A 13,319-nucleotide genomic window follows, 5' to 3' on the forward strand; every position below is an offset into this window, starting at 1 on the left:
CTAATTCCGACTTTAAAATGTAATATTGTACATTATACTGAAATGAGTAATGTAATGCCTATTTCTTCTGCCGGGCTTTACAGCCAACTGCCAAATTAGGTCACAGATGGAGCCAACAAGCCGACGTAATTTGCTATAAATTTCATTTATTAACCATTAAATAAAATCAACCACTAACAATTAAATTAATTAAATAAGTCAGGGAATCTTACCCAATACCGTAATACTTCTTAGCTTTGCGGGCAATGTTTGAAAGCAATTTATATACAATTATTTTCTAATTAGTAACAGCCTTTAAACTTTACTAAGTTTTCTTTTTCACCACTGTTTATAGCAATCCAGTACAAGTGACTATAAAACCAGGCAGGATCTTTAATTAGTTTTGTCTGGAGGGGATTAAAACTTCTTATCAGGTATCTAAGTATCTACAGTCATTACTTATCGGAAGCCGACATGAAACATTTTTACTAACCAGGACAAAGCCGTCCTTCGTAGAAGTAATATTTATAATCCGAAGTCAAGAGTGTATATGACTGGAGTTCAAGGTTTCTTTTTACAGAAAAATAATAGCTTAACTTTTAATGCCAAAGGTAATAACGAAAATAATATTCTATTTTCACCAAGAAGACTTACAGACCAGATGACATCTCATTATTCATAAAAATAATACTATAAAATTGTTTAAAAAATACACTGGAAAAACATAAAACCACTAAAACTAGATAGTTTGCACTCAAAAATAGTCTGGCGTTATACCGTTTTAGTGAATCGCAAACTTGTTTTGTCCTGGGCCACCTTCTAAATGAAAATTTTAGAATTTGATGCCATTTAAGTTCTTTTATACCGACTCTACAGATCAGACCACCTCCATCCAATTATTTGGTTCGGCCCACGGAAATATTTTTTGAGGGAGAAAATATAATAACCATCAAGGCTGAGATTGGAGCCAAGTTTGTTTTTTTATCTTTTCTTTAATTCGAACGCAAGGAATGGCATACCATGCGGGCTTACTGCAGTCAAAAACAAAGGTTGTATTAAGGAAATTCATTAAAAAATGAATACAAAGTAGGTAATAAACACATTTCTTCACTGAAATTTGGTATAACCCTTCAGTAAATACATACATTTTTGTAAAAAAGTAAAAAGTAAAAATTTTATTGACGGTAACCTTGTCGCAAACACACTTTTTCTTCTATATTGGAACTTTGAACAACAACATAACCAAACTCTTAGGAGTGTCAAAATTGATGGGCACTTCTGTTGTTGATTCCTACATTTGACCTTGTCTCTGAGGATATACTGAACTTACATCATCTATACTCTCTCAGGTTCACTTTATTCTCACAATTTTACAGAAAAAAGTAGGTCCAAAATTTGCTGGAAGATACGGTAATACCAAGTGACCACATTTTTGTATCTCTTCACTTCCAAATCTATACAATTCGCCTGAACATCCCAAAGCTTTCTTCATGTCTCTGTAAAGTGATAGTAGTAATTTGACAACTAATTTAAGTAGTATTTTTCTTAAACTCATTTAACCTGGTGACTTAAGCGCGTAGCGAACGTTGTGCATAGAGGAATGTAATTTTAAAAAGCGAACGCTCTATTGATGATCAACATTATTTATTATCTATACCAAAAAAGTTAATGTTGAATAAGTACTTTAATGTAATTTAAAAAATTAAATTAATTTTTAAAGAAAAATATGGTTCGAACTTTACAATACTTCTATTACTAAAATTTACGAATTTATTTTATTTTTTAGTGACCGTGAACAATTCAGGATTAAACTAGCGAGCCCACTTAGTCTTTATGCCAACGTTTCGACAAATTGATTGTCGTCCTCAGGGCGTTGTAATGAGAGTTAGTTGTGAGTTACAGAAAAAAACTTCAATGTCAAATCCTTCGCATGTCCAATGAACTAAAACCATTTCTTTTTCGCATATCGATAACTGTGGTAACCACTAGGGATGACTATTATTACTAAGTTGCCATTAAAGGTGTTTACACAATAATGCTAATAATTATTAGAGCCGATTTTTTTTTTCCAACAATAAAAGAATAACACTAAACTCTGACTTCTAACGGAATTAAAACAAAAGTCTTTAAAAAATGTTAACAAAATTAAATATGTACAAAAAAAAATAAATAGCTACTATTACTTTTTATTGTTACTCACATGACAACATATTCGTTGTTTGTCTGCTCTGATAATTTCCTTAAGGCAAGTGCAATAACACCATCATTTTGGGTTGGTGATAAAGAACAAGTGGCGTATACAACAATCCCACCAACTTTTACCAATTTCAAAGCATTTCTAAAAAAAAAAAAAAAAGTAGTAAAATTTTCAACATCAAAAAAGCTAAAATCAAAATTAATTTTTTTAAAAATTATTTTTCTATAAGCAGGTCTTCTAGAACTAGGAGAGTCTGAAAATTTAGTTTTTTCACAGTCGTGCTTTTTACCATATGGTTACGATCAGAAAAGGTAGTTGTTTGCGTCAACATTTATTTTTCTACTTATTTATTTAGTTCTATACTCATACAGATTTGAAACAAAAATAAGGTACATATTTGTTAATTTATTCTAACTACAGCCTATAGCATGTTTGAAGTGAATCTTCGTTAGACTCTTTCAAGATTAAAAAACAAAACCTTAAACCAGTTTACTTTAAAGATTAACCATTTGATTAGATTAATAAATTAATTTTTTTTTTTTTACAATAATTATGTTTTGATGTTTTAAAATACTTCTGTGTTTATTAAAAGAAAAATATAAATGGTTTATTGTACAGCGCGTTAAATCATTTCATTCTTCAGCTTTATTAGAATAACATTTTTTTAAAACAAATAATACCTGCAGGTAACAGATATCTAGCAAAATAATAATAATAATAATAATAAAATAAAAAAATAAAAATAGAACTAGCACTTACATTAACAATTCAGATTGCAATTCCGGAATTTTAATTCTCTCCTTTAGTCTGTCATTTTTAAAAATATTATTATCATCTTCTGTGACAGAATGCCTGTCCGAAGTGCAGGGTACATCCACTATTATCTAAAAAAAGTTTGTTTTTTTTGCATTTCAATAATATATACACATACAATTAACCTGATAAATTAAATCTGACCGCTAATCAGATTCTAGAATTCAGAGTTTAGCTAATATACGAGTAGTAAGGGAGAGTTCAACATTTTCACTCCCAACATAACTTTGAAAATTTGAAAATTTAAAAAAAGAAACAAAAACTTATAATCGCAGAATAATCAAAATAAAAAAAGACAAATATCTTACTTTGTTAAATGTATTTTCCAAATTAAACATACGACCATCCAGCTGAGTAATTACTATTTCTTCTTTTCGGTTTCTTTCTTCAAAATTATACAAAAATTCGTGCATAACCCTATTAATTTTATTAATTCGAGATCCTGACACATCGTTTAATACAACAGATCCTATTAAACACACATTTGTTTTAATTAAACAAAAACAAAAAACTGGTGTGTACTCACAATTTACATAATTAATTTTTTTTTTAAGATTAGAAATTAAGGCGAATTATAAAGAGGTGTTGCTACAATGACCCATGGCTTGCGAAGGTCAGGTCTCTAGGGAGTTCGAAATCTTGGAAGGTTTGTTACAGGGAAAGATTTTATTTTAAGCTTCCTCCTTTTAGGCCTTATTTTTTGTCCAATATAGTCCTGTTTTTTGAAGACAGTAACGTGAAGGTATAAATATCACTTCTGTTAAAGATTTTGATTCTGTACGCAAGAGACATTGTAATGCTCTCCTGGGGAGATTCACAAATTAAAGTTGGAAAATTATCGCAATCAAAATTCTTGACTGTAAACCTTGACAAGTAAGTCCTTTGGGACTGTTTTCAAAAACGTGCCCTCTGTTGTCTTAAAAATTTCTATTATAGTGGACAAGTTATTTAACCAGTTGCTGAGTTTAATTACATGGGATTACACCAAGTATAAAATTTTATTCTACTATTAGGCACTTTTCGTCTAAATTTGTAGCTGTTCAATATATATTAAGAACCTCTAAAATAGATAGCGGATTCGAAATGTTATCTTTTTTTAATCTTCAGCTGCGTCGGTACTACTATATTTGTCTGAGGTCTATAGTCCTCATACTGGTTAAGTAGAGAGTGCGCAATTGTTGTTAAGGATATTTTGCATCTTTCAACGATCTTAAGGAGATGTGAATAACTTCGTTATCGTTGCAGGAGAATAGATTACCAAGAATTTTTTTTTTTGCATCTAGTTCAAGTAGACAGCCATAACTTCAAATAACCTATATTAGTTTTGGTAATCAGAGTGTAAATAAAAATCAAATGGAAAATTAAGGAGGCTAGGGCCCTTAATGGTTAGTGGTCTGTAATGCCAAGAAAGAAGAAATATGTACATAAAGAACTTTTTATAACTCACTTGGATAAAGTGTTTGTATACATAACAATCCCTTTCCTCCAGGTGCCGCACATAAGTCCAGGACATCATCTCCTGGTTTTAAGTCAAGGGCAAGAACAGGTAACAAGGAACCTCCGTTAAGTAGGTAATAATCTGTAGAAAATATAAAAATATTAGCGGGCAGCAACTAGCAATAGCTTCTACTTTATGTTAAAGATCTTGATTAACACAATATGAGTGAATGAAGAATAAATTTTTAATGTGTGAAACTGTGGTTAGGTCGGCAGTGCTGGATAATAACGCTGATTTTGTACGTTGTAGAACACATAATTTTCTTTGTATTATTTCGTGGTTCCGGAGTTTAATTCCATCATAACTAATAGATAAATAAAGTCTGAAGGTGGTATTGACTGCAGCGAAAAGAGAAAAATAAAGTTTTTAACAATCAAGGTTTAGGAGAAATATAACTGCCGATTTTGTAAGCTAGGATTCTCAGCGGTAGCCAAAAATTAATAATAAAAGTATGCTACCTGCATATTATTATTTATCACAATTCTTTTCTTAAAACCGTCCCAACCACATTTCATTAAAATAAACATATATGTATGTTTCATGTGCATTCTCTTTAAAACAAATGTAGGTTTTGTTGTCTTTAATCAAATAATTACATTAAAGTTGAAAACCATAAACTCTGTATCTTAACTTTTTTTCTTTTCCCCAATTAATTCCCATTGACTCTGCAATATATTACCTAAATTATTCATAATAAATGTATAATTCAACACTCCCCCCACCCACTTGGGAATGAGAAAAGCAAAGAACAAAAAATCCAGTAAAAGAACTACAGATTTCGAAAACTCCAATAAATACTAAATTATAAAATGTTGGCAGAAAAGTACATGTTTAAAACGTGTACTCTCTGCATTATAATAGAATTTCATCACATTTTGCAGTACATCTCAATACAAGCACACTTTAATTCGTTGGCAAGAATATCTTCAGATCGTCGTAATTGGGAAAATTTTACTGGGTCACTAAAATTTTCCAGTGGGTGACTAGGTGACCAGTGGGTCATAGGTTGCCGACGACTGGTCTATTCGAATTAATTTATAGAAATTAAAACAAAATATAGATCTAAGAATTTAAGTCAAATAAGATTTTGCAAACTCACCAGAAACGCCAGTCGATCCTTTCTTAGGAGATGGAAATCGTTCAACGTTTCCTAATTCAAAAGTATATGCATTTAAATGTACTGGAAATTCCAACATATCTTGTTCTATTACCCTGATTGGATAGTCCAGACTACCGGCGTAATAAGAAAAATGTTGTGATTCCAGCATCCAATCTTCCATTCCTTTAAGAGCAGATGCAGGTATATACTCAGATAATGCTGATGCAGACATGCCTAAAGAGGGCTCTATTAGTCTATCTTCAGATATCCCCCTAAACCATTAAAATATAGTAAAAATAATGAGAAAAAAAACCTGGTTTACTTAAAATTAACTTACTTTTCCGCACCCAAAGAAGAGGCTGCAACATAGGATTTTTCATTAGAGGGATATAGTGATGTCAATTCCTCTTCCTTTTTTCCTTCACTAAATTTTTGAACTCTTTTGCGCACATCAAGACGTATATTTTTCTCTTTACCCTTGTTTTGCTTAGTTTCATTCAGTTTTCTCCTTTCAACCTCAAAATGGTCACGGATGTTCACTCCTCCTAAATTCTACTGAAAATACACACACACACACACAAAAGAAAGAAATCTCTTCTATTTATTTAATTAAATAATTCTTTTTAAAAAAAATATTTACCTCCAAGTGTGGTATAATTCGGTCGGTATCACTGAAATTATTAACAACGGCTACGTACTTCTGTGATGAAAGTAAAGCTAATCTGACTGAAGGCCACATTTTATTAAAAACATTTCCATAAAAATCATCAAAATATTCCAGCGCTTTATCTGTAGATGTTATTTTTTTTTTACTCTTAATCTTAAATAAAAGATAAAACTGAATAACTGTTTTTGTACCGAAATTTATTTATTTTTAAATTCCAAACTTCTTACCGAACGGCTCTTCCATCTTCTATGCATGGTCTTCGCCTTAAAGTTTTGAAATAGAAATCTGACATTTGTTAGAAGTTTCCAAGACATTCCGAGCGATATTACCCGATTTATTGGTAACTAACTAAAAGCACAACTTGGGAGCAGTTAAAAAGCAGGTAAGGTTAACAATGTGAAGTGGTTACAATGCTATTATAACCTTCGCTAATACAGTTCCATCATTATTCGAATTCACTACCTTTTTACAGATATCATGTTTCGGAATTATGTAAGCTGACACATAGTTCTCCTTATGAAATATTCACGTAGTTTAAAAAGTTTGATGTAAGGAATAAAATCTGCACGGTAAATACTATGTAAATACTTACTGGTAAGAAATTCTAGTTTTTGAAACCTATTTCGAGGGAGCTTAAGAGCATTGGAGATTTGATTGGACTACATGCAGACCATTTACCGTTCCGTTTACAGATGGTTTCAAAATGGCCGGAGTTACAAAGGGATTTCAGAGATACACTTCAAAGACTTCTCGAAAATCTCTTCAATGTATTCAATCATCAGGTCACAAATTTTACTATTAAGGCTTGTGCTGTTGAAAACCTGAAAAAAGCTATGAAAGTAAGAAAGTTCACATCTTTTCAGACAACTTTTACATTATTTGGGAGATATATTTGGGGTCTCTATTTGAGAAGGATGGCTTCTCAGATAAAGATATAGAATGCCAAGGTGGATGAAAAGCCCTAAGAATGTTGAATTCCGCATTGTGGAATCCACACATATCAGTGTCGGAGAAAAAGTAAATTTATACGTTCTTATATGTGTGTGTGTGTGTGTGTGTGTGTGTGTGTGTGCCGAACGTCCTCAAAAACTAAAAATCAAAGGGAGTTAAAATTTAAACTTAAGATTAGCTTCCAACAGAGGATACCACAATAAAGTTTTGGTCAAAATCAGTCAGCTAGAAATTTGACTTTTAAGGATTTTTTTTTTTAATGCAGTACGATTTTCTCTTAACTTAGCGTGCTAGTAAATTTTTTTTTGCCACTTCTGGGAGAGAGAAGGTGGTTAGGCTTTACTCTAACGTACCATTTCTGTTTACTGTAATTGGCTTGCCACCTGTATAACATTAATAAAAAAAACACTCAGACTGAATTTCCAAATTTGATGAAAGTCGGCGGACCGAAAGTGCCACTTTAGAGAGTTGAATTTTCCGTATTTCACGAATTTTCTTTATTTAATTACACGACTAATTTAATCTTTTATATTGATTACAAATACATATCTCTGCAACATTAACTGGGAATATTTTTCCAGAGAATTCAAACTTTGGGAGAGAGGAAGATTTTTTCTAAAGAGCTTAGTGTTTAATATGATTCAAACGTTTGGTGTTTGTAAAAAATGTTTGAATTAGAACTTTAAGAACAATAGTAAGATAAAGCCATGAGCGTTCCCCAAAAGATTTTTGTAAATTCTGAGAAATATGGAAATGTTTTTAATGGAAATAAAATATCTATTTTTAATATTGATATGCATCATTTTATTAGAAACTTTTGTCCAACAATAGTTTTTCGAGTGCTTCTTAGTAGGCTGTAAGTTTAAGTATGCTTCTTTAGAATAAGTTCTCTGTCGCCTACAAATTTTAATATTAAATTATAATATTATTAAATAATGTAATATTAAAAGCATTGCTAAATTTCCAAATTTTAAGGAAATCTGTTAAGAGGGGAAACGACTTTGCATATTAGACTTTTCAAGTGTTGGGGTAGGGGATTATGTGGAAAACAGCAATATTGATTTTATTTAAACATGGAATGATAAATAATAAATAATATATTTGATGATAAATAATATATTTATTTATTGGATTTCTGGAAAATCTATGACAGTGAGTTCAAAGTAAATTTGCGAGAATGGCTGCCTGTTGATCTGATGGGAATAAAACATAATCCACCTGCAGCTCAATTAACTACCCCGACTTTCCTTACGTTCATTTGAGTAAAAAAATAACGCGTTTTTGTATTAAATATTTCTCTTGAAACAGTAATAACTTGAATGAGAGCAATTCATGCAAGTTTTTCAGATTTTTTAATTTTTATTATTCATGGGCAACTTTTCTTTGAAAAAAAAAAGAAAAAAAAAAGATGTCAGCCATCAGGCACTTAGTAAGTAGGCACCTATACATTCAGCCAGTAGTAGTTAATTTTTTTTTTACTTTCCGTTGAAGAAGGAAAAGAATGGAGAGGCGCAAGATTGTGGAGGGGGGCAGATTGTGTGGAAGCGAAGGAGGAGAAACATACCGGTCGCAGTGGCGGTGGATGACAACGTTGTAGTCAGTCTAGAAGAGTACTCGCTTACTTTACCACAAAGCCGGTAACACCATATTAAGTCCACACCTACAACTTAGGATTATACTCTGCATAGATTACTGGCAAAAATGAGTACATTTGCCTTTTTCATTGTCTTCATTGCAGCCGGGAGTGCATATGCGCAAGTATGTTTTAATTTTAATATTTTATCTTTAACGCTTCATTTGAAATAGGCAACAAATATACCTCTAACATTTTACTTAATGGCCTTGTATCAACAGATATATGTGTCTAGATATAACATCATCTATGTGTACCTGTAAAAAATTACATTAATAAGCTTGATTAACACATTGTTTCAACATGCTCTCTCTTTTATATGGAAATATCGCATTTGTGCAGATTCTGGAATTTTAAATTTCACGGGGTGCCAGAACATCACCAATTTTTCTTTTTTAAACTGATTTTTCTGATAAATGACCTTTCTATTTTCTTTTATTCTCGTATATATTTAACTCCATTAGATGTGGAAAAGGTTTAGCAATATTATCTTCCGTCCCTAATTTGGTAAGTTTAGAAGTTGAACGCAAAGATCCCTCCTAAAAACTGTTGTCAGGCGACAACACTTGGTGCTTTTCCCGTTTTTCAAAACAAATAATGGGGCAGAACCGAGAGTAAGTGGAGCTAATAATCTAAGGCATATCACGGTAAGGTGAGAAAACTGTTCATAGTCTTGCAGTTAAAGCAAGTTGCTGAAATCATAAGTTAAGGATAATCCATTCCTAGAGTCGACATTTTCTCTGATTATCAATTCCTTCGAAGTTAATACAAGACAGTGTGAGACTGTCTGGATACACCTTCTGATAAGCAACAGTGTGAGACTGTCTGGATACACTTTCTGATAAGCATCGGGTACGTATTCACATAGTTCCAAGTTTAGGAAGCAGTTATTCCAAACTAGAAACCTAACTCTAAAAACTACTCCCTGCTATCATTTCTTTGGGAAACAAGAGCAGTTCCGGAAGTGAAAAGAAAATTTGGGAATGTGGAGGGTAGCTATTTTCTGCCAGAGAAATTCTAAGAAAATTCAAGATCTAAAATTTTAAATCGTTCTTCTGGGTTTGATGCTAGCGCTGCGTTGTGTGCAATTGAATGAGTCAACCCCTCAGTTTTGTTGCATATATTTAATAATTATTGAAGTGACAAACTGGGATTTACAGATATGTCATTTTTCTTTTATATCTATAGTGTGGTAGTCAGTACCTGCCGGCATTAATCAAACACCCTTTGATAAGCAAACAAAAAACAACAAAACATTTGTCTGCTCGGTATTATTATTAAATTTAATTATTATAAAAATTTATTGTAAAAAATCTACACAAAATAAATATATAAGTTAAGTGTATTACTTAGAATATAATAAATGATTGTTTATGCTATCATTGAACGGCTTACAATCCAATGACACCAATCTAGATTAACCTCGATATTAAAGTCATAAGATTAGCTTTTTAAAGAGACAATATAATGAATTATCTTTGATGAATTATTATTTTTTTATTGAATTTTGATTTATGCGAACAGTTTTTATTTTCCGTCTGGAAATTCAGTAAGGCAAATTAATCATAATAATAATTTAATGGAATACGTGACATTCACTTATTTTTATCATATAATTTGTTATTGGGTGGGGGCACATCAACTGCTTGGGTTTTTGTCATTAGGGCATTATTATTAATGTTTAATATTTAGGTATTGCTCTCTTTTAGCATTAATTCTCAAAGCGGGAAAGTAACTGTCCAACCGCTTTAGAAGATTTCTTGACTATTCATTTTGTAACTAAAATCACCGAGTGTTGGGTCTCTTTAATTATCTTTCCTGATAGAGCAAGATAATGCGTTCCTGCATTGACGAAGTACACAAGAGGCGACCTCAGGATTGAGCAATGAGTGTCACTCTTGCAATTCCAAGATGGTAGAGCTCCATCAGTTCTACCACCAGGTCTCAACCCTTCTCATTTTTTGGCTATATCTCATTTGCATCGGAAATGTCGATTAGTCGCAGTCTATTATTGACGCACTTTTTTGACATTGTCTGTATGGGAAATAAGAATACCAGCAGTGAAAAGGAATTGCTTGGTTACAAAAGATTCCGAGCGGCTCCTCTTCCATTTATTTAGGCGTTCTTGACGGCTTACTACTTGTCGATAATCAGGACTATTTAGATCCAACGCTATGAGGCCTGATTTTATGTGCCGGTAGATATGTGAGTTACTTGACTATCGCAAATCGGCCTTCCGTTTGCAGCACATTTCTTTAGTTTAAGAGGAGAGGACGACCTATCCTGAAGCTGGAGATATAGCTTGTTAATTTCAAGCCTACCATTTGATAAATTTTCTGAAACAAGGTACTTGACAAAATCAGTACTCTAAAGTTGTAAAATAAAGCCGCTGTTTGTCCATGTATTTATAACGTTTATTTTGAATATACCGGACAGTTATAAAACTTAGCATCATCGTAACTGTCTCTAAGACCTGCATTAACTATATATCAGTCTTAAGGGTTTGCTGAATGCAAAAAAATGTTTATTATTATATGAGAAATATCATCATTATAATGATTTTCAACAGTACGCTTATTCTTGCAATTTTTCGACGATCTACCCTAATACAACAGTTTTAATATTTCTTTCTATTTTTTTATTTATTTTAAATATAATTTTATGGTGCTGAACGCACAGTTAAGTGGAGTGCGAATGCCAAGTTATCAATTTAATGAAGGCCAGATTTTATAGACAACTTATATGTTTCGGACTGTGTTTGTTTTTTTGGGAATAGGTGTCAAAAACTCTTCTTTCTCTAGACGCCAAAAGTTTCGGTTCGGGCATGTGCCCTAGTGGTCTACTGATATGTTACAGAAGTTTACCACTTTAGGTGTAGTAAAAATTAAAGGCTGAATTGCCTACGGCCGAACTTCAAACCGCTGAAGAAAATTATTCAAGTATGATTTCACTATAGAGTAAAAGTAGATCGTATGAAAGTTTCTCATCAGACGTTTTGAAATTATTGCAGTTGATTTAAACAAATTGCACTGAAATTTGCACTTAAAGAATTATAAAGAAAATGTGACAACACTTGCTAACGTTGAAAAGTACTCGGCTCATAAGAAAATGTTTAACAGGCTATGGTAGCAAAAGAAAAAAAATAACCCTAAGACAGAGTGAATGGTGTAAGAAGAAAAGGTTAGAGTGAGATGGTAGAATTATGATCAAGTCTCCCGACTGTGGAGGGGATTATGACCCTGGAATTACGGCGAAGCCTTCTTACTCACGTCGGTCGTGAACGACTCAGGGAATCTGAAAGTCATTTTTTGTTTTACTCTCTCTTGTTAAGGAGAGTATAGCGATCATGCTAAATTTTTGAACTATAGAATTTAGAACGAAAATATGGCTATGCGCAATGTTGATTTGTGAGTATATGAGCTCAAAAAGCAGAAAATATCTGTCAACTTGTACAGTTCGTTTGAGTACCTTTAGGGTGCAGCTAGCATTTTGAAGGAACTTCCTCAACGGGACTTATCGCTTTGAAGGTTTTTACTCACACCATTTTAAAGATTTTCTTCTTAAAAACGGATCCAACGAACGATTTTCTTTAAAGTATAACAAACTCAAACATAAATGTCATCGAACAGAATTTTCTTTAAAACGTAGCTTTTGCATTAAGTGGAAATCAAATACATCATAGGTCTTAAAAACATAAAATTATATCTATTAAAAGTATGTATAAAAGAACTAAAAATGGTTCAATAATTTGGAGTTTGAACCTTTAGATAATCTTGAGATTTGAAGAAAGAGAAAATAGTACAGTACGAGTGTTCATAATACAATTTTTTGTATTGAAAACTTGAAAGGCATGAGTACTTCCTTACACTTCCTTTACTTCGTTGTAAGTGATGAATATGATAAGAATTTGTAGTAAGAGACAGTTTATTTTGTTTGATTGTTCAAACCAGAACTTTTCTTCTAAATCGCATTATAAAGTATGTTGTATTTAGCCACTTGAGCGTGTAAAAACGTTTGAAATATCTAGGTTAAAGGGAAATTTGTTTGGGTGTGTATCTTTTAGGTTAGATAAAGGTAAACACACCATATTAAAAGCAGTAAACTAATTGCTCTGACACAGCGCTTCCAGCTGACCGACATTTTCCACAGGCAAAATACATTGTCAGTTCTATTTTCGTTTATTAAATTTTGTTTATCTTACGAAAATCGTAGTTGTAAAATAGTGTCACATTACGCGACTTTTTGCTAAGAATTACTGTTTGATACCAATCAAGGTCAGGTTGGACGAGCTGTAAGCGAATATTTTAATCGCTTTAAATCATAGTAATTATTAAATAATTATAATAATACGGACATATGATATAACATATGTATGATATATGGAATGTAAAAAAAATTATTAAAGCTAGAGGTTTTTTTTTTATATTTATGTAGCGTCGTGTTCTTTTGATTGCCTTAACCCATGTTTGAGAAAGAAATAAG

The 13,319-nt window shown here is 32.0% G+C and overlaps 2 protein-coding genes and 1 long non-coding RNA gene across 4 annotated transcripts in view; 2 read left to right on the plus strand and 1 right to left on the minus strand.

The window, feature by feature from the left end:
- Nucleotides 1-1,066: 1,066 nt before the first annotated feature.
- l(2)10685 (5-methylcytosine rRNA methyltransferase l(2)10685) lies at nt 1,067-6,719 on the minus strand. 2 transcript variants are annotated; one of them, XM_074120755.1, is made up of 9 exons: nt 6,481-6,719; nt 6,227-6,406; nt 5,924-6,138; nt 5,587-5,858; nt 4,437-4,568; nt 3,298-3,458; nt 2,936-3,060; nt 2,180-2,317; nt 1,067-1,475 (listed from the first exon to the last, which is right to left on the minus strand). In XM_074120755.1, exons 1-9 carry the CDS (start codon nt 6,565-6,567, stop codon nt 1,331-1,333), a joined length of 1,455 nt encoding a protein of 484 aa, XP_073976856.1. In that variant the 5' UTR covers nt 6,568-6,719; the 3' UTR covers nt 1,067-1,330. The 2 variants fall into 2 exon arrangements, with proteins under 2 accessions (XP_073976856.1, XP_073976857.1); XM_074120756.1 differs by having other exon boundaries at nt 6,227-6,375; nt 6,481-6,661.
- On the plus strand, nt 6,707-8,080 carry LOC141450394 (uncharacterized). The gene is made up of 3 exons (XR_012456091.1): nt 6,707-6,847; nt 6,946-7,092; nt 7,786-8,080. It is a non-coding gene; the product is annotated as an uncharacterized lncRNA (long non-coding RNA).
- A 674-nt stretch (nt 8,081-8,754) lies between these two features.
- Nucleotides 8,755-13,319, plus strand: part of GILT1 (Gamma-interferon-inducible lysosomal thiol reductase 1) — a 28,677-nt gene continuing 24,112 nt past the window's right edge. Inside the window, exon 1 of the mRNA XM_074120772.1 lies at nt 8,755-8,962. Within this exon, the coding sequence (XP_073976873.1) occupies nt 8,906-8,962 (57 nt within the window). The 5' untranslated portion in view covers nt 8,755-8,905. The remainder of the gene's footprint in view (nt 8,963-13,319) is intronic.

Source organism: Rhodnius prolixus, unplaced genomic scaffold, assembly GCF_049639745.1.
Source record: "Rhodnius prolixus isolate KJV_2025 unplaced genomic scaffold, Rpr scaffold_2, whole genome shotgun sequence".
Classification (NCBI taxonomy): domain Eukaryota; kingdom Metazoa; phylum Arthropoda; class Insecta; order Hemiptera; family Reduviidae; genus Rhodnius; species Rhodnius prolixus.